Source organism: Bufo bufo, chromosome 1, assembly GCF_905171765.1.
Source record: "Bufo bufo chromosome 1, aBufBuf1.1, whole genome shotgun sequence".
NCBI classification, from domain to species: Eukaryota; Metazoa; Chordata; class Amphibia; order Anura; family Bufonidae; genus Bufo; species Bufo bufo.
The window spans coordinates 764,487,580-764,515,510 of record NC_053389.1 but is presented as its reverse complement, the minus strand read 5'-3'; the positions used below and the strand labels follow the sequence as shown (position 1 = coordinate 764,515,510).

The 27,931-nt window shown below is 43.6% G+C and overlaps 1 protein-coding gene across 9 annotated transcripts in view; it reads left to right on the top strand.

Annotated features, from left to right (window-relative positions):
- LOC120986238 (CD209 antigen-like protein C) overlaps window positions 1-27,931 on the top strand; it is a 69,097-nt gene that overhangs the window by 11,340 nt on the left and 29,826 nt on the right. For 4 of the 9 annotated variants that reach the window (XR_005775658.1, XR_005775659.1, XM_040414695.1 and 1 more), the window contains 6 exons: window positions 6,149-6,202; window positions 9,791-9,835; window positions 19,792-19,842; window positions 22,349-22,399; window positions 22,475-22,591; window positions 26,948-26,989. Coding sequence is in view for 7 of the 9 variants with exons in the window: in XM_040414695.1 (XP_040270629.1) it covers window positions 6,149-6,202; window positions 9,791-9,835; window positions 19,792-19,842; window positions 22,349-22,399; window positions 22,475-22,591; window positions 26,948-26,989 (360 nt within the window). In the remaining 2 variants the exon portion in view is untranslated. The remainder of the gene's footprint in view (window positions 1-6,148; window positions 6,203-9,790; window positions 9,836-19,791; window positions 19,843-22,348; window positions 22,400-22,474; window positions 22,592-26,947; window positions 26,990-27,931) is intronic. The other 5 variants (XM_040414697.1, XM_040414699.1, XM_040414696.1 and 2 more) reach the window with 5 other exon arrangements.

Here is a 27,931-nt window from a genome sequence, read left to right as displayed (position 1 = left end):
CATCTGGCGCAGCACCCCATCACTCTCCTTCATGGTCAAATAGCCCTTACTTTCAAAGTTTTCCCAATTTTTTTGCTGACTGACTGACCTTCATTTCTTAAAGTAATGATGGCCACTCGTTTTTCTTTACTTAGCTGCTTTTTTCTTGCCATAATACAAATTCTAACAGTCTATTCAGTAGGACTATCAGCTGTGTATCTACCTGACTTCTCCTCAACGCAACTGATGGTCCCAACCCCATTTATAAGGCAAGAAATCCCACTTATTAAACCTGACAGGGCACACCTGTGAAGTGAAAACCATTTCAGGGGTCTACCTCTTGAAGCTCATCAAGAGAATGCCAAGAGTGTGCAAAGCAGTAATCAAAGCAAAAGGTGGCTACTTTGAAGAACCTAGAATATGACATATTTTCAGTTGTTTCACAATTGTTTGTTATGTATATAATTCCACATGTGTTAATTCATAGTTTTGATGCCTTCAGTGTGAATCTACAATTTTCATAGTCATGAAAATAAAGAAAAGTCTTTGAATGAGAAGGTGTGTCCAAACTTTTGGTCTGTACTGTATATCGAGAACGGAGCCCTGAAAGTGTTGGAGGGCACATTGCTCTTGCGCAGCCGTCCTCAATTAATTTTTTATGGGGCCACTGAAAATGGACGTGCGTTGACTTGGCTATTTCCACCTGGCCCATAGAAGTGAATGGGAGCAATGGCCGGTCATGTGCTGTGTGCTCCCATTCACTTCTATGGGGAGAGTGCTTGGTGGTGACTGGACCAGAGTCCTCCAGCCACCACCTTGCAGGGCTCCGTTCCCAATATAGGTGTGGGTCCCGGCGGTGGGACCTGCCCTTATAAGACAATGGGGGCATATCCTAGCGATATGCCCCCATTGTCTGTGATGAGACATCCCCTTTAAAGAAGAGCACACCGTAGGTGCAAGCTCTCCATTAACTTCTATGGGAGTTCCGATAATAGTGATGTCAGTCCAGCCGTAAGTGGATGCACTGGAGGCTTCACAGACAGTGGAGGAACGCAGCCACGGGGAGGATGGAAAGGACTGTAAGTATTCTCTTCTCCCTGTATAGCACTCTTTCCCTTCTCCAGAAGCTCCACTGAAACCAGTGAGTGTTGGCACCTACATATTGGCCACAGCACGTTGATGAAATCGTGTAATCCTAGGGAAATGTATGATTTAGCTAAAACACACTAATGCCAAAATAACACGGGACCACCAATAACTAAGTGAGCCACAGCGCATGAGCCAAAAGACAGGGCTAGACATCAAAAGGATGGAGTGAACTGAGTACAGGGATGTAGCAGTAGCAGTGCTCAATGCCAGCCTGTCAGTGCTTGAAATATGTAATTTGCATAAATATAAAAAGTATTATATCTCGACAGCTAGAGACAAAAGGAGGGTATCATTTTACTCATCAACATGCCTGTTTTAATTGGGTTGATCATGCTCATTAAGGCAAAGGACCTTAGAATTCATTGATCCCTCAATGATCACAAGATGTCTAGGCCCTGAGGCAGGATGTTCCCTCTATTTCACAGTTGGGATGCGGTATTGTTTTTTTTGTACAGTGTTCTTTTTCCTCCAAGCATAGCATTGTGCATTTGTGCTAAATTGTCTCATCTGTCCATAGAAGGCTTTTCCTTGAAGCCTTATGGAGCATATAGGTGGTCTGGAGCATCCAGGTGTTCTCAGACAAACTCGAAGAGGGTCACAATGTTTGTTTTGGACAGCAGCGGCTTGTGTCCTTCAGTGAACACAATTCTTGTTCATTGTTTTTCTAAAGGTATGGTCCAATGTTCATGTTTTCTGGTGTAGTTTTGGAAGTTATAACCTGCCATGAATTCCAAAAAGATCTCCTTTTATGATCTATTCATGATTTAGGCTTTCAAACCTTTATCAAGCAACCTGAACGTGCGGTCATACCCTAGTAGTGAACATACAGTACAGACCAAAAGTTTGAACACACTTTCTCATTCAAAGACTTTTCTTTATTTTCATGACTATGAAAATTGTAGATTCACACTGAAGGCATCAAAACTATGAATTAACACATGTGGAATTATATACATAACAAACAAGTGTGAAACAACTGAAAATATGTCATATTCTAGGTTCTTCAAAGTAGCCACCTTTTGCTTTGATTACTGCTTTGCACACTCTTGGCATTCTCTTGATGAGCTTCAAGAGGTAGTCCCCTGAAATGGTTTTCACTTCACAGGTGTGCCCTGTCAGGTTTAATAAGTGGGATTTCTTGCCTTATAAATGGGGTTGGGACCATCAGTTGCGTTGAGGAGAAGTCAGGTGGATACACAGCTGATAGTCCTACTGAATACACTGTTAGAATTTGTATTATGGCAAGAAAAAAGCAGCTAAGTAAAGAAAAACGAGTGGCCATCATTACTTTAAGAGATGAAGGTCAGTCAGTCAGCTGAAAAATTGGGAAAACTTTGAAAGTAAGGGCTATTTGACCATAAAGGAGAGTGATGGGGTGCTGCGCCAGATGACCTGGCCTCCACAGTCACCGGACCTGAACCCAATTGAGATGGTTTGGGGTGAGCTGGACCGCAGAGTGAAGGCAAAAGGGCCAACAAGTGCTAAGCATCTCTGGGAACTTCTTCAAGACTGTTGGAAGACCATTTCAGGGGACTACCTCTTGAAGCAAAAGGTGGCTACTTTGAAGAACCTAGAATATGACATATTTTCAGTTGTTTCACACTTGTCTGTTATGTATATAATTCCACATGTGTTAATTCATAGTTTTGATGCCTTCATAGTCATGAAAATAAAGAAAACTCTTTGAATGAAAAGGTGTGTCCAAACTTTTGGTCTGTACTGTAGGTTATTAAAGTTTGTAGGATCTTCTGTAGGTCTTTTGCTTGTAGCTTTGGATCCTTTCTTACCTCTTTTAGAGGTGCTTATTGTGCTCTTCGAGTGATAGGAGCAGGATAGCCACTCCTAGGCAGATTAGTAACAGTCCTGCATTTTTTCCATTTGTATAGAACATTCATCTAAGCCTCCTGTACATGACTATATCCATTTTGTTGTCCGCAATTAACGGATCCACATAATAAGTACACAGTCTGTGTGAATCCCGCAATTCTCATGGGACCCATTGTAAAAAAACAGCCTATTCCTGACTGCATTTACGGCCCGGCCTCATAGAAGCGGACAACTCACAGATGACATTTTTTTGTGCACCCATAGAAATGAGTGGGTCTGTGTGCTATCTGCAAAAACTGCGGATCAGACACAGACCAAAAAGATGGTCATGTGCATGAGGCCTAACTGTGGAGTGATGAATACCCAGGTCTTTAGCGATGCTTTTTTTAAATCCTTTTTCACCTCATTTTGTCCTTTTAACATGTCTTCTGAAAGTTATTTGCATCAAGGCATGGTTCACCCTAAACAGGCTTTCTTGGGAAAAAAAAGATGTGTCAGTAACCAGGCTTTGAGTGAAATCCACACCTCCAATTTCACCTTTAGAAAAATTATTAACGCAGTGGTTAACTCATCCTTGCACCATGGATGTGCAGTACCCCATACCTGGGAATATCTGTAATTGTTTGGCTAGTTATTAGTGTTGAGTGAGCATGCTTGGCCAAAAAGCAGTTTGGCTTGAGCATCGCTACGCTCAGCACATCACAGTGTTCGGCTGAATACTGTGTATGTTTGAGCACAATGAAAATCAATGGGAGAACCAAGCAGTAAACCAGGCACCCCATGCTCTGAAGAAGAGAGGGTGTCTGGTTTTCAGAAAAAGGTTAGAAATTGATGGAAACACTACTGAAATGGTTTGGAAACAGCATAGGGAGGACATCTGGATGCATCTTGGACTCCTATTACCTATGACATACAATAGACAACCACACAAAGCCTATATGCCAAAAGCCAGGTATGTGCAAGCCAACAATCTATCCATGAGACAGATACAGTCAGCACACATTACAATGGCAGCCTTGTGCACTATGAGACATTCAAAACCAGCTCTTATCTGACTGAGAGCCAGTAAGCCTCAAAGTTGCTTCATATCTGTTGGATGGTTTGGGTGGACCTGTGGACCTAGATCAATATCATTAGGGTGACAAAAAGTTTTCTTATTGTCCTAACATAATATTCAATAATCTTTCTATACAGTTGTCATGTAAACTCATTTGCATAATCGTGGGCATTTGCAAATTAGCTGAATCTGCTTGTTTTTCAGCTGAAACACCATTTGCATGGAAAATTCACGATAAAAATTTGCGATTAGAATATTCGCGATCAACACTACTCATGAACAGCGCCATCTATTAGATTCATAGTCTTGTCATAAGACTATGAAACCAATAGATGGCGCTGTTCATGAATCATGAACAGCGCCATCTATTGGTTTCATAGTCTTATGACAAGACTATGAATCCAATAGATGGCGCTGTTCATGACTCATGAACAGCGCCATCTATTGGTTTCATAGTCTTTTTTTTTTAAATACATTTTATTAGATTTTGATATAATTTGAACATTTACATTCAAAGGTACATATTGGATCAAATTACAGTTCATATTCCTTTTTTACAGATATGTGCAGTGAAAACAAAGATAAAACACATATAAACAGTGCAATAATACTTTCCCTAAACATTTCCCTTGCCCCCCCTAACCCTCCCCCCTTCTATGCAGGTGGTGTGGTTTAAAGTTTTCTTTTTATTATAGGTATTCCTGGAGGTGTACAGTGTCTCATTTCGGAGTTCATGTGGATTTATTGTCATGTAGTCTCATGGTAGTGCGTTTTTATGTAAGGATTGATGATGCTTTATATGTTATTGGTTTCATAGTCTTATGACAAGACTATGATTCCAATAGATGGTGCTGTTCATGACTCAGGAACAGCGCCATCTATTGGATTCATAGTCTTATGACAAGACTATGAATCAAATAGATGGCGCTGTTCATGAGCAGTGTAGATTGCGAATATTGTAATCGCAAATTTTTATCGTGAATTTTCCATGCAAATGGTTATTCAGCTGAAAAACAAGTCAGATTCTGCTCATTTGCATGTCTTTCCCATATGCCCATGTTTATGCAAATCTGTTTAAATGACAAAACTGTATAGAAAGGTTGTTGAATATTATGTTAGGACAATCAGAAAACTTTTTGTCACCCTAATTGTAATGTGTGCTGACTGTATTTGTCTCATGGATAGATTGTTGGCTTGCAGATACCTAGCTTTTGGCATATAGCCTTTTGTGTTGGTTGTCTATTGCATGTCATAGGTAATAAGAGTCCAAGATGCATCCAGATGTCCTCCCCATGCTATTTCCAAGCCATTTTGGTGGTGTTTTTTCATCAATTTCTAACCTTTTTCCGTAACCCGGCCAGCCTCTATTCTTCAGAGCAGGGGGTGCCTGGTTTAAAGCTCAGGTTCTTCCAGCACCCAAGCATCACGATGTGATTGGCCAGAACACCCGGGCACTTTGGTGCTTGATCAACACTACTAGTTATGTTTTACAATGTTATGTAATGTACACCCAGCATGACATGGTATAGATGGCGAGGATAAGGTTAACCACCCTGATCATCCCATCTTGGCAGGAGTTGGAGTTCTAGTGTACATAGTGTGAAGTGAAGAAGCAAAGTCTAGAGCTCCTACTAAGGTTATTTGGGAACAGCACTATACTCTACTCTTCCAGAGAGAGAGAGAAAGAGCTCAGGAAAGCCCAAGATATGGCTTTCCTGAAAATGTACAGCATTTTATAGTCAGCAGAGTGACCTGCCAGCCACAACTTTACAGATCTTGCTGCAGGTGAGGGACTAGGGCTCAGACACCCATCCTCTTAGTTTGCATCCAGGCCAGCCCAACTGAAAGCATGTATTACACAGTGGACACTTAAATCCACAGGTTCAAAGGAGAGTCATCAGCAACACATCATATCAGAGGTGCCTTTATCTGCCACTTTGCCAACCACCATACCTCACCATCTGGAAACAGAAATTGCACTTTATACAAACTACTGCTGAATGTACTACAAGTTTTATTTAGCATTTTTGAATGCTATATTTTTGGCCAACACAGATTATTTATGTTCTGTGTGAAATTATAATCCAATGCTAAAAAGTTTCTCCAATAAAAAGTAACATGTTAACTGATCTATAGGTATGGAAAATCCTGCTAAGCAAGCTCCATCTGTTTGGACCACTCCCCAAAAAGGTAAGTCCCACACTCTGAGGCTTTCATTTACTACTTCAAAATGGCCTTATTTGATTTTTTCCTCCCTAATAAGTTTTTATTTCAGGGCGTAGTGAGCAGTGTTCCCTCTAAGCTGCGCGGGTGGGCGGCCGCGCAGCAATTATTGTGGCCCCGCTCACAATTTTATAACGCCCGCTCACTCAGCTGTGCCGGCCCCCAGCTGATTCCCCTGTCTGTTTTACTGGCTGACGCCGCCCGCCGCACGGTCAGTTCATTTACAATACCTGGCTGTAGGCTGCCGGTGGGCGGTGGCTAGTATTCAAATAGGGGGGCGGAGTTTTGGACCCGCCGGAGGCAGAGAGGGAGTGCGTGCTGTGCGGCGCAGGCTGAGTTCACGTCACGTCACGTCACGTCACGCTACGCTGCATCTGAGTACCCTGCGCGCCTGGCCGCCTGCTAGCTGGTGATGGTAAGGTGAGGGCATATAAAAAAATAAGTATGTACCCCCCTGTCCCACAGTGTTACGAATCCTCTGTTGTCCCCTGTATTACCCTGATACCCCTCAGTTATATAATATATCTGAGGGGTATCAGGGTAAATTATAGAGGGGGTAATATAACTAGGGGTATCAGGGTACATGAGGGGTAATATAACTGAGGAGGGCTAGGCTACTATCAGACATTATACAGGGGTAATATAACTTCTCTTACCCCTCACCCCTGTATTATGTCCCTGATAGCCCTCCTCACTTATATTACCCCTGTATAATGTACCCTGATAGATACCCCTTAGTTATATTACCCCTGTATAATGTACCCTGATACCCCTCAGTTATATAATATAACTGAGGGGTATCAGGTTAAATTATACAGGGCGGGGTAATATAACTAAGGGGTATCAGTGTACATTATTATACAGGGGTAATATAACTAAGGGGTATCAGGGGACATTATTATACAGGGGTAATATAACTTAGGAGGGCTATCAGGGGACATTATACAGAGGTAATATAACTTATATTACCCCTGTATAATGTCCTTGATAGCCCTCCTCAGTTATATTACCCCTGTATAGTGTACCCTGATACCCCTTAGTTATATTACCCCCTGTATAATGTACCCTGATACCCCTTAGTTATATTACCCCCTGTATAATGTACCCTGATACCCCTCAGTTATATAATATAACTGAGGGGTATCAGGTTAAAATATACAGGGCGGGGTAATATAACTAAGGGGTATCAGTGTACATTATTATACAGGGGTAATATAACTAAGGGGTATCAGGGGACATTATTATACAGGGGTAATATAACTCATATTACCCCTGTATAGTGTACCCTGATACCCCTTAGTTATATTACCCCCTGTATAATTTACCTGATACCCCTCAGTTATATTACCCCTGTATAATGTCCCCCATAACAGTGTGTGTTATCCACAGGTCCCCCATAACAATGTGTCATCCACAGATCCCCCAAATTATTTTAAAAACCTGCTGTTTCTCTAGATGACCTTATGTTTATGGTAGTGGTAATAGAGTCTCAATGGTCTATAAAAGCAGCTACACTATTTTTACAGACCTTTGAGACTCTATTAACACTACTATTAACTATTAACATAAGGTCATCTAGACGAAAAAGCAGGTTTTTAAAATTCTTATTTTTCCCATTTAGGTGTTAGAGCAATCTAATTAAAGTTATGTTTTAACACCTAAAGAGAAAGAAAAAATAAATAAAAACCTACGGTTTCTCTAGATGACCTTATGTTGATAGTAGTGTTAATAGAGTCTCAATGCTTTGTAAAAAATAGTGTAGCTGCTTTTATAGACCCTTGAGACTCTATTACCACTACTATCAACATAAGGTCATCTAGAGAAACAGCAGCTTTTTTTTTAATTATTTTTTTCCTTTAGGTATTAGAGCAATCAAATGAAAGTTATGTTTTAACATAAGGGTCAGAAACTGGGTTTTGTTTAGCCTCTTGGTTATTAGTTTTTCTATGTAAGTTCTCTGGAACAAAGATTTTTTTTCCCTGTATGGGTTATATATGGAGAGCAATGTCCAGTGATAACAGAGAGGACTATACTGTATATTGTACGGGATGGTGCAGGGGTTATACTGTATTGTATGGGATGGCGCAGAGGTTTGTATGCTCTTTGAAGTGACAATTATCTTAGGTTTTCCTATCGCCCAGATTTGATGGCGCTGTGCCCAGCTCTGAGCCGACCCCGATCAGCAGCTGCGAAGGCTTAGAGGGAACACTGGTAGTGAGAGGTGGGCTTGCTGGGCGATTGCCCAGGGTGCTAGGTGCCAAGCTACTCTGTCTTGAGCAGAAAATTTAGATACAGGTTTCAAATGTTTCCACTTTTCTTATTGTAAAAGGGTAGGTAACCAAGATAGGGTGTAGACACTGTTAACAGTTCTTTTGCATATTGCACAGGAAGGGCTGGTGCACCGCCTACTCAATAATGCATCAATATTTATAGAACTCCCCATTTCCGAAAAATGTTCTGCGTTTACTGCCTGTGACATGTGTGTAAATGGCGCATAAAACAGTTTGTTTATCTTCATCAGTTATGAAAATTTGGAACAAGAAAGGGAGAAAAGAGCAGTAAAGTATAAACGTGGGGTGGGTGGTGATCTGGCCAATTATTTTCTACACTTGTCAAATGTAAAGGTGAGGTAGACAGGGGCTTCTGTTAAACAAGGCTCCACATACTTCTGGAGCTAACCCTGCCCAGGACAGAAGGAAATGTGGACATTCTAGAAGTTAGGGCAGACACTTGCATACATAACATTAAAGGGCTTGTCCAAAGTACTTTTTTTGTATTTTCTTTATAGAGAAGCAGTGACACTATAAAATAAATAAATAAAAATACCATCCCGAACCTCCTTCATTCCAACTCCGCCATTCTGTCCACCTAGCTAGGCTTTGTTTTCCTGACTGCAGCAGTCATGTGCCTGTATAAGGCATGTGGCCACTGCAGCCAATCACTGACCCCAAGCCAGTAGTTGGCTGCAGTGGTCAATTGCGATAAACAAGCACATGGCATAATCAGGGACGGAGTTGGCTTTTCTAACCCCTAGCAAATTTATGTCTGAGGGCCCCCATAGCAACACCCCATAACTCTGCTACGCTCCACCCAAATAGCCTGCAAATTCTCACCTCATTAGATATCAGAGCCTCACTGACAGCTTAGCAGTGCAACCCGGGCACTTCTGCTACTGCTCCACAGAGTAGAAGGGCCCTTCTCACCCTCTGGGCCCCTGTGCACCTGCACAAGTGGTATGACCGCCCATTTAGTCAATTGTTTTCCAGCCAACTGTTTATAGCAAGCAGGGACCCCCTGATCTCTGGGGACCAAGCATTTCTTGGTGTGCATGTTGGTAAAGTCCACCACTAGACATCATGGCTGCAGTGACGGGGAGCAGTGGCACTGGAATCAAAGGGGTTCTGGAGCATAATTTTTTAAAATAATTTTTATTTGAGAAAATAAATAACTAGTAATACAGACCACCCCTTTCATTTTTTTGAGGTTGCAAAGTCTATTATCGCATTATGTCTTCTGTTAACCCATATAATCTACTTTCATTTTCTGTACCTGTAGAAGTTTTTCCAAAACAAACCCCAAGTTTTCAGCCACCACCTATAGGTAAGAATAAAGCGTGGAAGATGATGGGAGTTGTCAATCAGTCTTATGTTGGATAATACCAAGTGCACCATATTGTGTACAGTCATACAGTATACACATAATCACGCCTTAGGCTACTTTCACACTCGCGTTTTGGCTTTCCGTTTGTGAGATCCGTTCAGGGATCTCACAAGCGGTCCAAAACGGATCAGTTTTGCCCTAATGCATCCTGAATGGAAAAGGATCCGCTCAGAATGCATCAGTTTGCCTCCATTCCGTCTCCATTCTGCTTTGGAGGCGAACACCAAAACTATGCCTGCAGCATTTTGGTGTCCATCTGACGAAACTGAACCAAACGGATCCCTCCTGACACACAATGTAAGTCAATGGGGATGACTCAATCTGGCACAATAGAAAACGGATCCGTCCCCCATTGACTTTCAATGGTGTTCAAGACGGATCCGTCATGGCTATAGAAGACATAATACAACCAGATCCGTTTATGACGGATGCATGCAGTTGCATTATTGTAACGGAAGCGTTTTTGCAGATCCATGACGGATCCGCCCAAAACGCGAGTGTGTGCCGTACAGTGTGGTGCCTAAATTATCCTTACATATAGTAATTTGGTTTTTAAAAATGGACAATGGCCTAAATAACAATGCTACACTGTATCACCATCACATAGACTGTAAAAATAATATAATGTACAATGCCTAAGAAGCTGCGCCATGTGATGCCTAGGTACAATATACTCAGAACCATAAATTGCTCAAATAATGCTAACATGTCATTCAAAGTGATAACATCCTACATAATCTCATAAAGGTGTAATACAATGTCAATACAAATAAAATGCTATAAAATGTATATTTATGGGCAGGGCTGAATGCATCTTGGACGTGGGTAAGGCATGCCGAACCTGAACTATGGCTGAGTTGTGCCGGGAGCCACGGGCGTGGGTAAGCCTGGAGAGGGCGTACCCTATTGGAGTGTGTGAAAAAAGGGGTGGGAGGGAGGGGTAAGTGAGACACACCACCTGAGGGAAGGAATTGGCAGGTATATATAGGGAGCCAACGCCCTGCCCACAAATACAGGCTGAAATCAGCCTTAATACTTATGGGCAGGGCTGAATGCGTCTTGGACGTGGGTAAGGCATGCCGAACCTGAACTATGGCTGAGTTGTGCCGGGAGCCACGGGCGTGGGTAAGCCTGGAGAGGGCAAAAAGACAAGTACACTATGTTGTCTAAACCGGTTTATTCATATACTTCCAACTCGCATGACCTATAACGCCAATGACTGAAAAGCCTGGGATATTTCCCTGTGTGGGTTTGGAATGTATCTAATGAAACAAGATGATCTCCAGTGCCCCATGGATCGAATGACATGAGCAGGGACTTGGTGTTTCGACGCTGACGAAGCCGCTCCGATGCGGAACGAGTGACCCGAGATGACTCCTGGGTCGTACCCAAGGCCTGCTGCCAGAGAACGGATATGGGACGTGAATTGGTTTGAAGAGAGGGGTTTGTCTTTGAAGGGCAGGAGAGGACTGTTACGAGGCGCTGTCTGTAACAGGGATAATAATTTGTTGAGGATCCGAACTGGGCACCAGTTATTTTGGGTAGGGAAATATTTAGTCTCCGTGGGTGGCCCTGCTTGGTTTGTTTTGGTCAGTGAAAGGCTGAGTACGAAATAGTCATTATGCCACGACAGCTGTTCTTTGCGGAGACAGCCATGTCCCGGAGAGCTGCCAGTGAATTCTCCTGGCCGGAGGAAGCCGTAAAAACGTAAAAACATGGCTGCTTGTATTACCGTGCTGGTCAAGGGCCCAAAAGGACAGCCATCTAGGGCAGAAGACAAATCCCTGAACAGCTTGCTGGACACCGGTTGTCTACGGGTGGGAGCCTGTTTTGCATTTTTTTGTATTCCCCTGAGGGCCGCCTTGATTGCCTGGTTTGAAAAAAATAGAAGATCGACCCAGATTACTGAGCATGAAGTGATGTTGGAGGCCCGCTAGGTATAATTTGATGGTATTATAAGAGAGTTTAAGTTGGGAATAACAGAAAGCTATGAACGCCAGCAAGTATGATGTTTCGTCACGGCCGCCCTGAGGGTAAAGGAGTCTAAAACTATCAAACGCTTTCAACCCGGCTCTGGAATTCCTGGCCGTATTTGGGGCTAATAATTGACTTATGAGGTGTTTTGATGTCGAAATCAAAGACTCTAGCCCATCACTAGAGTGTTGTGTGTCGGGATTGAGGCTCCCGTGGGGTCCGCGTCGGGCATCTCCTGAAAGAAAACCAAAAAATTAAATCTAGACAGTGCATCTGCTGCTACATTTCTTTGACCCTGAGACATCGTGGATCCGCCTTTGACTGAACCTGACTTTGATGAATGACTTGATCTGGATTGCCGCGAACAGAAAAAACCAACAATAAGAGCTAAATAAGGTATATACAGACTGGGATACTGGGATATGCAAGGATAGAACCTCCCAGTGCTATTACCCTCGTTGCGTATGACTTACCTTGCGGGACTTTTAGCCTACTTTGAGAATGATAGTGGCCGGAGACACTTCTAGGAATCTGAGGGAAAACATTTAAGTAAACTGAATAACGTAGCCGTGAGAAAAGGATGGGGACCGTGAAACCCCTTGATTGTCCGGAAGGCTCCTAAAAGCCGAGCCTGGACAGACTAGAACGGGGTGTGGCGAACCCAATATGACATATGATGTGGATACAGCAGTGGCTAACTTGGAGGTCCAGTTGTCACTCAACATTTAGCTCATCCTAGGGGTAACCCGGACAGGACAAATGGTGTGACATGTTATCAGTGGTAGCTGAACCTGGACAACCTATGTGACGTACTACATTAAACATGGCCTGGACGATCCAGGTGACGTACTACATTAAACATGGCCTGGACGATCCAGGTGACGTACTACATTAAACATGGCCTGGACGATCCTGGTGACATACTACATTAAACATGGTCTGGACGATCCAGGTGACGTACTACATTAAACATGGCCTGGACGATCCAGGTGACGTACTACATTAAACATGGCCTGGACGATCCAGGTGACGTACTACATTAAACATGGCCTGGACGATCCAGGTGACGTACTACATTAAACATGGCCTGGACGATCCAGGTGACGTACTACATTAAACATGGCCTGGACGATCCAGGTGACGTACTACATTAAACATGGCCTGGACGATCCAGGTGACGTACTACATTAAACATGGCCTGGACGATCCAGGTGACGTACTACATTAAACATGGCCTGGACGATCCAGGTGACATACTACATTAAACATGGCCTGGACGATCCAGGTGACATACTACATTAAACATGGCCTGGACGATCCAGGTGACATACTACATTAAACATGGCCTGGACGATCCAGGTGACATACTACATTAAACATGGCCTGGACGATCCAGGTGACATACTACATTAAACATGGCCTGGACGATCCAGGTGACATACTACATTAAACATGGCCTGGACGATCCAGGTGACATACTACATTAAACATGGCCTGGACGATCCAGGTGACATACTACATTAAACATGGCCTGGACGATCCAGGTGACATACTACATTAAACATGGCCTGGACGATCCAGGTAACATACTACTTAAAAACGTGGCCTGGACGATCCAGGTGACATAACATTAGACTTGGCCTGGACGATCCAGGTGAAATACCATATTGAACATAGCCTGGACAATCCAGGTGACATACAACATTGAACCCGGCCTGGATGATCCAGACGACGCACAACATTAGACTCGGCCCGGACAATCCAGGTAACATACTACGTAAAACTCGGCCCCGTATGATCCAGGGGACATATAAAAAACTCGGCCTGGACGATCCAGGTGACGTGTTACATTGGCTCGTTTGAAAAACTAACTGCGTGTCACAACAATGGCTAAATTGAAGGTCCAGTTGTCGCCCAACATTTAGCTCATCCTGGCGTGACCCAGAGGCAAGATAAATGATGTGACATGGTATAAGTGGTAGCTGAACCTAGACGATCCAGGTGACATACAACGCTAAAGTTGGCCTGGACGATCCAGGTGACATACAACATTGAACTCTGCCTGGACGATCCAGGTGACATACAACATTGAACTCTGCCTGGATGATCCAGGTGACATACAACGTTTAAAGTTGGCCTGGACGATCCAGGTGACATAACATTAAACACGGCCTGGACGATCCAGGTGACATACAACGCTAAAGTTGGCCTGGACGATCCAGGTGACATACAACATTAAATTCGGCCTGGCGATCCAGGTGACATACAACGCTAAAGTTGGTCTGGACGATCCAGGTGACATAACATTAAACACGGCCTGGACGATCCAGGTGACATACAATGCTAAAGTTGGCCTGGACGATCCAGGTGACATACAACATTGAACTCGGCCTGGACGATCCAGGTGACATACAACGTTTAAAGTTGGCCTGGACGATCCAGGTGACATGACATTAAACACGGCCTGGACGATCCAGGTGACATACAACGCTAAAGTTGGCCTGGACGATCCAGGTGACATACAACATTGAACTCGGCCTGGACGATCCAGGTGACATACAACGTTTAAAGTTGGCCTGGACGATCCAGGTGACATGACATTAAACACGGCCTGGACGATCCAGGTGACGTACAACATTGAACTTGGCCTGAGTGGTCCAGGCGACAGATGATTTAAGTACGCGGTATATGTGATAACTGAACTGATCGCGCGCCGCTGACGAATCTTTCCAGCCAAACCTGCGTTTGGAAACAGGGAGCCTGCCACGCGCAATTTTGGACCCCTGACACCTGCTGGCAGTGTGAATCCCTGCTTCCATGCCGTGACACAATTCTGACCTGCAGGGACCAAGTAACTTACTGGCCCATGTGCTGTTGATTAATATATGCAAATACGCACACCAAAATTGCCCCTGACACAGGCTGGAAGCTGGGCTGCCGCAGTTTGGCGTAACGCCGGCAACAATGCCCACTGCTTCCCATCTGTGCCGCCTCTGCTATATAGCGTCTCTGCTGGGGCAATGATTTATTATCCCCCTTTTTTTTTTTTTATCTGGGGTGGATATTTCCGAGTGGGCATGTGGCGCACTCATGGCCGCTGCAGGGAGGGGAAGGGGGACCCCCGTGCTTGCTACCCTGCTTGGACTGGGATGTGCGGTCCCCAAGTGCGAGCCTGGAGTGGACGGACGTGTGTGGGAGGTGTTGCGATCAGTGCTCGGCTGGAGGATGGCAGGCGGAAGTGGATACGTTCCACCTTGAACCGCAGAACCTTTGTGGAGGAGTGCTACTGCCCGTAGCCGTGAGTAGGCGGGAGCTCATGCTCCAAGAACTTACGTGTAACCGAACGACCTCTCTTGATATCGTGGCGCTGTGTAGCGAATCGCACTTGAACAACCCGACGTGAAGCTGGAAAAAAACAGACGTGAAGCTTGCATGGCAGCTAGATGTGGCTCCTCCTACAAAGTAAGTGAGACACACCACCTGAGGGAAGGAATTGGCAGGTATATATAGGGAGCCAACGCCCTGCCCACAAATACAGGCTGAAATCAGCCTTAATACTAATGCCTTCCCACCGATGAATGTACCCTTATGTACAAAATGCATTGCTCTTTATGTAAATGGTCATGCAACAGCTGGAATCAGGTAGCATTTGACAGATGGAGGAGACTACAGTACCTTTGCCATCCTTTAAAGGGGTTGGGCCATCTGATACATTGGTGTTATGTCATCACTGTCAGATAGGTATAGGCTCCACCTGTGGACCACGCTCCTATCTCCAGAACGGGGCCCACAAAGTGAAGGAGAGTTCCAAAAATAGGTGAGCGAGCACTATCGGTTGTTTTTGGTGATCCCATAGCGGAGTATGTGTATGCACAGCTGCTCTCTTTTCACATCAGAGGTCCTATTCTGGAGATAGGAATGGGTCCTAGAGGTGGGACCAACACCTATCTGATATTGATGACATATCCTAATGATATGCCATCAATGCCCAAGGTAGGCTAACCTCTTTAAAGGGATTCTGTCACCTGCTTTTACCATTTTAAGCTGTCACCATCGCTATGTTCACTAAAGTACCTTATTTCCAGCAGTCTTCTTCTTACTTTATTTCGTTTTGTCCTTTTGATAAAAAAGCCCTTTTTATGATATGCTAATGAAGCTCCAAGGTGCCCAGAGGGGCGTTTTTTTCCCTCTCCGGTGCCCAGTGACGCCCCCCTGCAGTGCCCAGCCCGCCTTAATTTGAATCCCAAGAACGCCTCCTGATCCTCAAACAACCTCCCACAGCCCCGGCAAACGGTTCCGTCCCCTCCCCACGTCATCATCTACCTTCTAGAAATGCCCTGTTCTTCTTCCTGTTGGCGGGCAGAAATCTCGCGCAGGCGCAGTACCGCCTGCGGCCTGCGCGATCATCAACCTCCTCAGGGCAACAGCGCTCAGATTACGTCACTGAGCTCGGCGCATGCCCAGTGAGACTTTTGAGGCTGTTGCCTTCAGGAGCTTGATGATCGCGCAGGCGCAGGCCGCAGGTGGTACTGCGCCTGCGCGAGATTTCTGGCCGCCGACAGGAAGAAGGACGGGGCATTTCTAGAAGGTAGACGATGACGTGGGGAGGGGGCGGAACCATTTGCCGGGGCTGTGGGAGGTTATTTGAGGATCAGGAGGCGTTCTTGGGATTCAAATTAAGGCGGGGTGGGCACTGCAGGGGGGCGTCACTGGGCACCGGAGAGGGAAAAAAACGTCCCTCTGTGCACCTTGGAGCTTCATTAGCATATCATAAAAAGGGCTTTTTTTTATCAAAAGGACAAAACGAAATACAGTGAGAAGAAGACTGCTGGAAATAAGGTACTTTAATGAACATGGCGATGGTGACAGCTTAAAATGCTAAAAGCAGGTGACAGATTCCCTTTAAGTTCCCCTAAAGCATTATGTATGAAAAACAGCTTTTAGTCCCCTATAGGGAACAATAAAAAATGTTAAATTAAGGTCAATAAAAAACATTTGGAGGGAACCCCCCCCATAAAATACAAGCCTTCATACGTCAACGACAGCAGAAAAATAAAAAGGTTATAAGCTTTTAGAATGCGTTGAAGAAAAATAAAAAAATACATTTTGGTACCAAAGGCTTAAAGGGAGTCTGTCATCAGCATTTCACTTTTTTACCCTTCCCATAGCTCCCTAGCATGCTTACAGTTAATAAAAACGTTACCTTTAGCATCAATCCTGGACTTATAAAACCGTCAAAAAACATCTTTGTAGCATATGCAAATGAGGGCTCGCAAGTGCCCAGGGGCGGCGTTACGCTCGTAGGTGCCCTGCTAGCTCAGCCTTTTCTTCTCTTCCCCCCGCCCCTTCCTTCCCTCAGCCCGCCCATCCTTTCCCTCTGACCGCCTATCTACCTAACTTACTTGTTGTTTTGCCGAGATCCCGCTCCTGCGCAGTCAGTCCGTTGGCCGGCGCATGCGCACTGCAATGACCATTCCTTGTACGGCATCACAGTAACTATTGCGCATGCGCCGGCTAACAGCGCGAAGCCGGCGCATGCGCATTAAATACTGTGATGCCGTACAAGGAATGGTCATCGCAGTGCGCATGCGCCGGCCGACGGACTGACTGCGCAGGAGCGGGATCTCGGCAAAACAACAAGTAAGTTAGGTAGATAGGCGGTCAGAGGGAAAGGATGGGCGGGCGGATGGAAGGAAGGGGCGGGGGGAAGAGAAGAAAAGGCTGAGCTAGCAGGGCACCTATGAGCGTAACGCCGCCCCTGGGCACTTGCGAGCCCTCATTTGCATATGCTACAAAGATGTTTTTTGACGGTTTTATAAGTCCAGGATTGATGTAAAGGTAACGTTTTTATTAACTGTAAGCATGCTTGAAAGCTATGGGAAGGGTTACAAATGTGAAATGCTGATGACAGACTCCCTTTAAAATAGCTGGGTTCTTAAAGGGGTTGTGCTACAAATAATTTTTATTTTATTTTATTTTTTTAGTGGCACAGCCTTTACCTTTGTAATTGCAAATTTAGTATAGCCACAGAGCTTTTCAATAAAATGTATCTGTATATTGTCACCTACTGTTTGTTCTTTTCCTTATTTCTTGTCCACCTCACTGAGGTGTCATGTACAATAAGATTTTCATTCTTTACATCAATCATGGCATAACCCCTTTAAGGGGTTAAAAGCCTCAGGTACAGTACAAGGCCATCTGCTGTGTCCACTTCAGCCAGGCCAGCATGTGCCATATGCAGCCACACAGACAACATAGGCTGGGTTCACACGGGCGTTGCGGGAAAATGTGCGGGTGCGTTGCGGGAACACCCGCGATTTTTCCGCGCGAGTGCAAAACATTGTAATGCGTTTTGCACTTGCGTGAGAAAAATCGCGCATGTTTGGTAACCAAACCCGAACTTCTTCACAGAAGTTCGAGCTTGGGATCGGTGCTCTGTAGATTGTATTATTTCCCCTTATAACATGGTTATAAGGGAAAATAATAGCATTCTGAATACAGACTGCTTAGTAAACTAGCGCTGGAGGGGTTAAAAAAAAAATTATAATAATTTAACTCACCTTAGTCCACTTGTTCGCGATGCCGGCATCTCCTTCTGTCTCCTTTGCTGAACAGGACCTGTGGTGAGCATTAATTACAGGTAAAGGACCTTTGGTGACGTCACTCCGGTCATCAGATGATCCATCACCATGGTAAAAGATCATGTGATGGATCATGTGATGACCAGAGTGACGTCACCACAGGTCCTGTTCAGCAAAGGAGACAGAAGGAGATGCCGGCATCGCGATCAAGTGGACTAAGGTGAGTTAAATTATTATTATTATTTTTTTAACCCCTCCAGCGCTGTTTTACTATGCATTCTGTATTCAGAATGCTATTATTTTCCCTTATAACCATGTTATAAGGGAAAATAATAATGATCGGGTCTCCATCCCGATCGTCTCCTAGCAACCGTGCGTGAAAATCGCACCGCATCCGCACTTGCTTGCGGATGCTTGCGATTTTCACGCAGCCCCATTCACTTCTATGGGGCCTCCGTTGCGTGAAAAACGCAGAATATAGAGCATGCTGCGATTTTCACGCAACGCATAAGTGATGCGTGAAAATCACCGCTCATGTGAACAGCCCCATAGAAATGAATGGGTCGGTATTCAGTGCGGGTGCAATGTGTTCACCTCATGCATCGCATCCGCGCAGAATACTCGCCCGTGTGAAAGGGGCCTTAGGCCATCAATGGGAGCAGTAAGGGGATCGTTTTATATAGTGTTTTATAATAAGTAAAAAGCCAGGTACACTGACTACATATAACTTTTTTCTAATTATGATGCACCAATAATATACTTATACCCTTGAGAAAGCGGAGCGAAACGTGCGTCGGGGTGCGCTCCCTGCTGACCAGAGGTCTGATCTCTTTACTGGCTGACTACCAAGGTATTCTAACATTTCTCCTTTCCTTAGCCGTTAGTTATTTGTGTCTCCACAGTAGGTGACCTTGATTGAGCCCTATGGTGGACAATTATATATATGGCAGTTGATATGCTTGTTGGAGTAACCTTTATCATTGCTCTTTCATTCATTTATGCATAGAGCATTGTAGTTTGTGAAGATCGGGTACCTTGTGGTTCAGCAGGTGAGCTGCTTGTCGCCTGCATTGCTGCTATATTTTAATAATTGACTTTGGATTTATGATTTGTTTGTAATGATTTATTACTAAATAAAGATCTGATATTTAATGTGTGTCCCCTATGGTCTTTTTGGTATTTTATTTGTTGTCACGCATTTTTCCATCTAATAGATGGTTAAGTAGGTTGTACCAATAATATACTGTCGATCCAAGTGAGTAAATGACAGCTCACATATTTAAACCGATAAAACATAAAAATGTAAGGATTCTGTTTGATGTTATTTTTCTCTATTTTAAGGTCTTGATTTTTCCTCCGGAGCAGTCAATGCAGCATTTTCAGATATAGAAGGTAATAATGACCTAGTAATTGGGAGTCGATGTGAAAGACACTGGTATTTCCAATATTAACCAGATCTGCCAGAGATGTCTCATTATTACTGAAGGATTTTCTTCTTCCTTCTTTATCTCTCATTGTCCTTCTTTGTTCTAGTCTTAACCTTTTCTTTGTATCATTCACCTACTCATCTTCCCCTATTTCTCTTTCAGCTCCTACTTTGTTCTTCTTTTGCCTTCTTCTCCTCCTCTTCTCTTTTCTTCTCCTCCTTCACCTTCATCTCCTTTTTCACTCTTTTCTTCACTTCCTTCTACTTTATCTCCTTCATATTTCCCCTGTCTCCACCTTCTGTTTCTTTTCTCCTCCTCCACCACCTCCATTTTCTTCTCCTTATTTACCTTTTAGAGACAAGTGATCTTCTTGAAATCCCTGTCTGATTCATTACGTTTTTCAATTCTTGTCCGATTCAATTCTACCTGGATCAAAAAAGCTGCAGCTACCACTCTGATGTCTCCTAGGAATTATATTTTTTCTATCTTGTTTTTATTTTTTTATTTTTGATCTCCCCCCCCCCCCCCCCTTTCATCGCATTTTAATGCAATGACAGCAATAGCAAATAATATCAGAGTGACACTGACATAGATATACATGGTTGACGGTTTTACCAAACAGCTTATTTACAACATGTTCACTAAAACAGGTCCAGGATACTAAAGCAGTTATTGCAGTAAAATGCACAGTATCTCGAAGTACTAGAATGCATTTATTAACACAGGTATACTAATGCAGTTTGTGCAGTACAAGGCATTCGCTGAGCGCCACAATATCTTGAAGTAATACAATGTTTTAACTGAAACAGGCATATTGATGCATTGAAATGCACTAAATTGCCCAGTTACAAACAGTAGATAAACTGACACTGTTTTTTAGATTAAAAAAAGAGACAAATGCTCGACATGTATGCTATTGACACTGTAGGTGCTGTTAATAATACCATTAACTGTAGAAACTTGAGATTTTTACACAGAAAGGCTATCTGGCTGTCCATTTACGGAAAGAATTAAGGTTGCTGCAGGTATTTGTAATGTGACTGTATGAAACCCACAACGCTGAGTGACTCACGCTCTATGTTTTCCATGATAAAACCCGCTCATATGAAACAGCCCTTAGAACGGTGTTCTTGCTTCTGAGAAATCAATTAGTTGTCAGCCTCTGTGTCAATCTGGGCAAGTGCCATGTGATCTCTCATCCTCCGGGTGCTGGGACACCCTGCAGTTGTGCTGCGTATTTGGTGCATCAAATAAACGCACAAAAAAACGTTTTTGCAACAACATACCTACATTTATGGTGCATTTTCTTCCTTCAAAGACAAAACACACGGCAAAACTGAATGACATGAATTACAAAATAAAGTTACATTAATTCCATTGAGGTCTGCTGCGTGTTTTGCTCTGCCTGCTGCTATGTTATTGCAAAAACTACATGCATTTATTTTTTTTATTTGTTTATTTTGTAGCACCAAAAAAACTGTTTTCCTCACTACTTTTCACAGTAAAATGGCGCTGGCACCGTTTTGAATTTTTTTTTGAGAAATTCAAAATTCATTTAGATTAATTTGCTCATCTCCAATGTCTATACCATTTTATTTACCTTCTTGTTCTTCTTCTCCTCCTTCCATTTCTCCTTCTTCTTCACCTTGTTCTCATTAATCTCTTCACCTTATTCCTCTCACTATATTAATTTGCCTCTACCTCCTCTTCATTAACTTTCTCCTCAACACTTGTTCATTCACCTTCTTTCTTCACTTTCCCTTTCTTCACCTCATTCTTCTCTTTTGCAGTTCTTTTTTACATAATAATGGTGTAATACATTATATTCTTTGCTTTAAAGATGCAGTTTACCTGTTTGTTACATATCAGCGTAACACATAGCATGGTGTTAAGTGGGTAGATGGATGGACAGACAGACAGTTTTGGGCTACTCATATGCTTATATGCCAGCATTAAGGGGCATCTATCAGAAGATCTGTACCTATGACACTGGCTGACCTGTTACATGTGCGCTTGGCAGCTGAAAGCGTCTGTGTTGGTCCCATGTTCATATGTGCCGCATTGCTGAGAAAAATAATGTTTTATTACATGCAAATGAGCCTCTTGGAGCAGCGGGGGTGTTGCCATTGCACCTAGAGGCTCTGCTCACGCCCTCTGCACTTTGATTGACTTTAGGAGAAGTCAGGGTCAGCCAGTAAAAACATCATCACACCTGGCCCTGCAGAGAGTGCGCCAATTGCAGAGAGAGCTGAGCCTCTAGGTGTAAAGGTAACGCCCCCTAGAGGCTCATTTGCATATAGTAAAACATCATTTTTCTCAGCAATGCGGGCACATATGGACATGGGACCAACACAGATGTCTTCAGCTGCCAAGTGCACATGTAACGGGTTAGCCAGTGTCATAGGTACAGATCTGGCAAGCAAACCTGGTACATTGGTGACCATTGCTCATTTCTTGTTTCTTGTTAATAGATATGAAAACGGCATCGACTTTTGCTAACAATACATTTTCAGACTTGGAAGGTAATTCAGTAAATGATATTTCAATATAATCCCACTAAAGTGCAATCTTTATGCAACCCCTTCTTTGTGTTTCAGTTATGCCAAATAGAAATAAGCAGAGATGTGGAAGGTCCATGTTGGTGGTCTTGATGTGGTTGATGTTCATCATGTTCATCGCCTTTGGGGTCATCACTGTATTCATATTCTTACATTGTGAGTAAAAGCTAAGCACGTATTCTTCCTAAAAATGTCAAATTACCGCAGTCGCTCGCTTTGTCGATGGATGGCTTTACTTACAGTACCTGCTGTATTTCTCCATTTGCAGTTAGCTCTCCCTAGTGGTGGCTGCATGCAACTAAAAATGTATTATATAAAGAGGAGCTGTCACCTCTACTGACATGTGTGGTTTAGTAACGACTTGCTTTCCCCATGTAATAACCAGGGGAGTAGCTAAAGGATCATGGGTCCTGGTACAAGAGTTCAGCTTGGCCCCCCTTCCCTCAGTGCTTGGTGGCAAGGGGCAGGAAAGCACATAGGGCAGCACGGTGGCTCAGTGGTTAGCACTGGTGCCTTGCAGCGCTGGGGTCCTGGGTTTGAATCCCACCAAGGACATCTGCGTGGAGTCTGTATGTTCTCCCTCTGTTTTCGTGGGTTTCCTCTGGGTTCTCCGATTTCCTCCCACACTCCAAAGACATACTGATAGGGACCTTAGATTGTGAGCCCCACTGTAAAGCGCTGTGGAATATAGTAGCGCTATATAAGTGCATAAAATAATACTGCATAAAATAATAATAATAATAATAATAGGCTTTGTGCTGCTTGAGGCAAAAATTGAAACAGCATCCCCCCATGCCAAATTCTTGAACTAACCCCTTACCTCCAGCCAGAGGTGTAACTTGACCTGCATGCACTTTTATATAATACTTACCTCTGGTAATACCAATACCAATATCCTTATGACTCTAAGTTGTTCCATTCCTGTATGTATCCTGCTAGAATTTAGGAATTAATTGCTAACAGTTTGCAAACAAGGTCCAGCTGAGTGTTACCATTTGAAGGGGGGTGTTCTTGCACAGTCTGACACTGGCAGCACTGATTGGATAGTGTCAGACTATGCAAGGACCCAGGGGCGTACATAGAAATCACTGGGCCCCATAGCAAGAATCTGAATTGGGCCCCCTAACCCCGCCCACCACCCACCCCTGGCCCATCCCACCTTCTTTCCTGGCTCCTCCCCTGTCACACCCCCATTTGCCATTAAAGAAATGTATACATGACCTACTGAAACCGTTAGGAATAAATTATTATTATTTTTTTTTTATTATTAACCAATTTTGTTTCAGTAACTAAAAAACTATTTAGACATAAAAATAACTATACATATGTGGTATCATTGCAATCGTACTGACCCAGAAAATGAAGAGCACAGGTCAGTTTTGCCACAAAGGAAATGCCATAGAAACAAAACCCATAAAACGGTGGAGAAATTGCGTTTGGTTTTTTTTCAAACTCCACCCCATTTGAAATAATTTTGCCCGCTTCCCACTACATTGTATGCAATATTGAAGTACAACTTCTCCCGTAAAAAATAAGCCCTCCTACATCTATGTCAATGGAAAAATAAAAAAGTTATAGCTGAAGGAAGATAGGGGAAAAAAAGAAAATGAAAAAAAAAAGGCCGTACCCTAAGGGTTAAAAGGGCTATCTAACCCCTATTTTGGCACCCAAAATACCCAGGCACCGCATACAGTGGGGGGAATTATAGGGGTTGGTTGCTCCTGATGCTGAGGGTGCACATAGCTCCCCCCACCCCGCAAGGTGACTGATGTGCTGGGGGGCCCTGTAGGCTAAAAGAGCACTAGAGGACTCAGGAGTACAGTGTTCTTCTCCCCCATGTCCCTTGGGCGGAGGAGTAAGAGGAAAGCACACTGTCATTCTGAGTCCTCTGTGAGCCTACAGGTCTTCCCCCCCAAAACCCCACTGTTTGCTCAGCTGCTGCCCTCCCCCCATCAAAAATATCCATATCCATCCAACCTGAACTTTTTATTAAAAGTGAAGCTCTACTGTGGCACACTACCTGAGTAAGTGTTTATTCTGTCCCGGTCCTTCAGTCTGGGACGTGGGCGGGGGGGGCTGTGCTCACTCACTGACACTGGATAAGTGATGACTTGAGGGCCGAGGGCCCGAGGCAGATGGCGGGGAGCACACACTGAGGACAGAGAGAGGATAACTACTGCCATGCTGAATGCGCGCCTCTGTGTGTGCTTCAGTGCTTGAGCCTGCGCTGCTCCTGCTGCCTGCCAGCAATACACTGGCCAATCAGCAGCCGGATCTTTGCGCTGCTAAATGCTGATTGGCCAGTGTGAAATGCAGCAGAGAGTAGACGCAGTGCCTGGAAGCCCGCAGCCCGGATCATATGGAGGTCAGACAGGGGGAGGGATCGCAATCGCATCATCCCCGGGGAGGGGGGGAGGGGCCCGCTGGGAGAACACAAGAGGGCAGGCTACGGACCGCCTCATACCCCAGCCAATAAACGGAGTCTTGAGCAGAGTAGACATAGGGGGCGGGGCCTTCCTTGCGCTCCGGGCCCCCCTGTGCCACGGGCCCCATAGCAACAGCGTGGTCTGCCTATATTGGCGGTACGCCACTGCAAGGACCCCCAACTGTTGACATCCAGCTGGACCTTTATTGCAAACTGTTAGCAATTACTTCATAACTTCTAGCAGGAATAATAAAGGAATGGCGCTACATAGAGTCATAAGAATAGAGGCTCCAGAATTGTTATTACATGGGGAATGTATGTAGCTACTAAAACAGAAAAGGGCGAGAGGTCCTCTTTGAAGGCTTTGTCCAAGGCTTAATACTAGGTCATCAATATCAGATTGCTGGGGTAGGTTCCCCTTGCAATCAGCTGTTTGAAGGGGTCATGGGACCCGTACAAGAGCTGAAGCCTCTTCGTAATATACCAAGCACAGCGCTCTGCATTGTAGAGTGGCTGTGCTTGCGCTTGGTATTGCAGCTCAGTCCCATTCGCTTGAATGGGACTGAGCTACAGAAAGACCAGAAGCCCAATGGACGTCCCAGGAGTTGGACCCCCACCTGATGTGTCTGTTAAATTAAATGGACCATCATCTATTAGCGAAAGGAGAGAGCAGTTGCAACGAGTTGAATGGATTAGGCAGTGGCTGAGGGACAGGCAACAGAGGGTTGTAGTCAATGGAGTATATTCAGACCAAGGTCTTGTTACCAGTGGGGTACCTCAGGGATCTGTTCTGGGACCCATATTGTTTAATATCTTTATCAGCGAAATTGCAGAAGGCCTCAATGGTAAGGTGTGTCTTTTTGCTGATGACACAAAGATTTGTAACAGGGTTGATGTTCCTGGAGGAATACACCAAATGGAAAAGGACTTAGGAAAACTAGAGGAATGGTCAAAAATCTGGCAACTAAAATTTAATGTTAAGTGCAAGATAATGCACCTGGGGCGTAAAAACCCAAGAGCAGAATATAAAATCTGTTATACAGTCCTAACCTCAGTATCTGAGGAAAGGGACTTAGGGGTCATTATTTCAGAAGACTTAAAGGTAGGCAGACAATGTCATAGAGCAGCAGGAAATGCTAGCAGAATGCTTGGGTGTATAGGGAGAGGCATTACCAGTAGAAAGAGGGAGGTGCTCATGCCGCTCTACAGAGCACTAGTGAGACCTCATTTGGAGTATTGTGCTCAGTACTGGAGACCATATCTCCAGAAGGATATTGATACTTTGGAGAGAGTTCAGAGAAGAGCTACTAAACTGGTACATGGATTGCAGGATAAAACTTACCAGGAAAGATTAAAGGACCTTAACATGTATAGCTTGGAAGAAAGACGAGACAGAGGGGATATGATAGAAACTTTTAAATACATAAAGGGAATCAACAAGGTAAAAGAGGAAAGAATATTTAAAAGAAGAAAAACTGCTACAAGAGGACATAGTTTTAAATTAGAGGGGCAAAGGTTTAAAAGTAATATCAGGAAGTATTACTTTACTGAGAGAGTAGTGGATGCATGGAATAGCCTTCCTGCAGAAGTGGCAGCTGCAAATACAGTGGAGGAGTTTAAGCATGCATGGTATAGACATAAGGCCATCCTTCATATAAGATAAAGCCAGGGGCTATCCATAGTATTTAGTATATTGGGCAGACTGGATGGGCCAAATGGTTCTTATCTGCCGACACATTCTATGTTTCTATGTTTCTATCTCTCATTTGGAGGACTTAGACAATTCATTGATTTAAATGGAAACTGTGTAATACTTCATTCCCCCTGTGGAGGCACTGCAGGGAGACTGAACACTTACTGTCTGGTTCGACCACAGACTACAGCTGATTGTTAGGGGTTCAAGCAGAACTACATCCAGTAATCAACTTATAAGCTTCAAACAAAACTGTGCTCCGACATCCCCTTTATATAGGGGGATGTCGTAATAATTTGAACCTAGTTAAAGCTAATATTCCATGTATATAAACATCTATTATGTGGGTCTTTTATTAATACATTTATGATGGTTTCCTTTGTCTTATTTGCAGACATCACTGTCTCAGGAAGAGTGGCCAGCTTAGTACAAACTGGTAATATTATCTGTATGCAGCAATCTATATATGCAGTAGGTTAGGGAAGAACACATTTCTACAGGATGAAACTACACAGGGCAGTCTATTAACATGGAGACACAGAGGTCTGCAGAAGGGATAGGATACTTTTGCTCAAAATAGTTTGCTTCATCTTTTCTCTCACATTTAAATTTGACATTTTTGAATTAATTTTCTCATTAAGTCTGTTTTAATCTATTGAACATGTCCCTTTTCTCCGTTCTAATATGAAGTATATGGTAGCAATTGATGAATATTGTGGAAAATATTGTAAAAGAAGGTTAGATCTGATCTTGGTGCGAATCGGTGGCTATATTATTGGGGTTTTTTTTGTCGTAGGGCTATTAAAATTTAAACGGGTTGTAGGTAATCAGGAAAAGGGTCTGAAACAGCACCACAGTGGTCCATAGGTAACGTGTAGTACTGGAACTCAGATTGCCCCATTCAGATAAAAATAGTTTTAAAAAAATAAAAGCAGAATTGTAGTTTTATTTTATTTTATCGTTTTCATGTCTTCAATATGAAACTACATCGCGTTATCTTGAGACAAAAGCCATTGAAAAGCAATTGAAGGGGTTTGCTTAGATTAGATAACACAACTCAGAAATCTCAGAAAACAGGAGTGTTAACTCTACTCCATCTGTACAGTGTTGAAAATAAAAAACAACAGTTGTGTCCAAACTTACTGCATTTTCGGTACAGCATTTATGAGATTATTTTCACTTTCTGTTGTCAAGAATATCATTCTCATAAATACGGAACCAGTGGAAAGTTGGGACAGACCTTTTCATTCCATGTTTTATTTTTATTTTTTACATTGCAGTTTTATATTGAAGACATGAAAACAGTGAAGGAACATATATGGGATTATGTATTAAACAAAAAACAAACCAGAATATGTTTTATATTTTAGATTTTTCA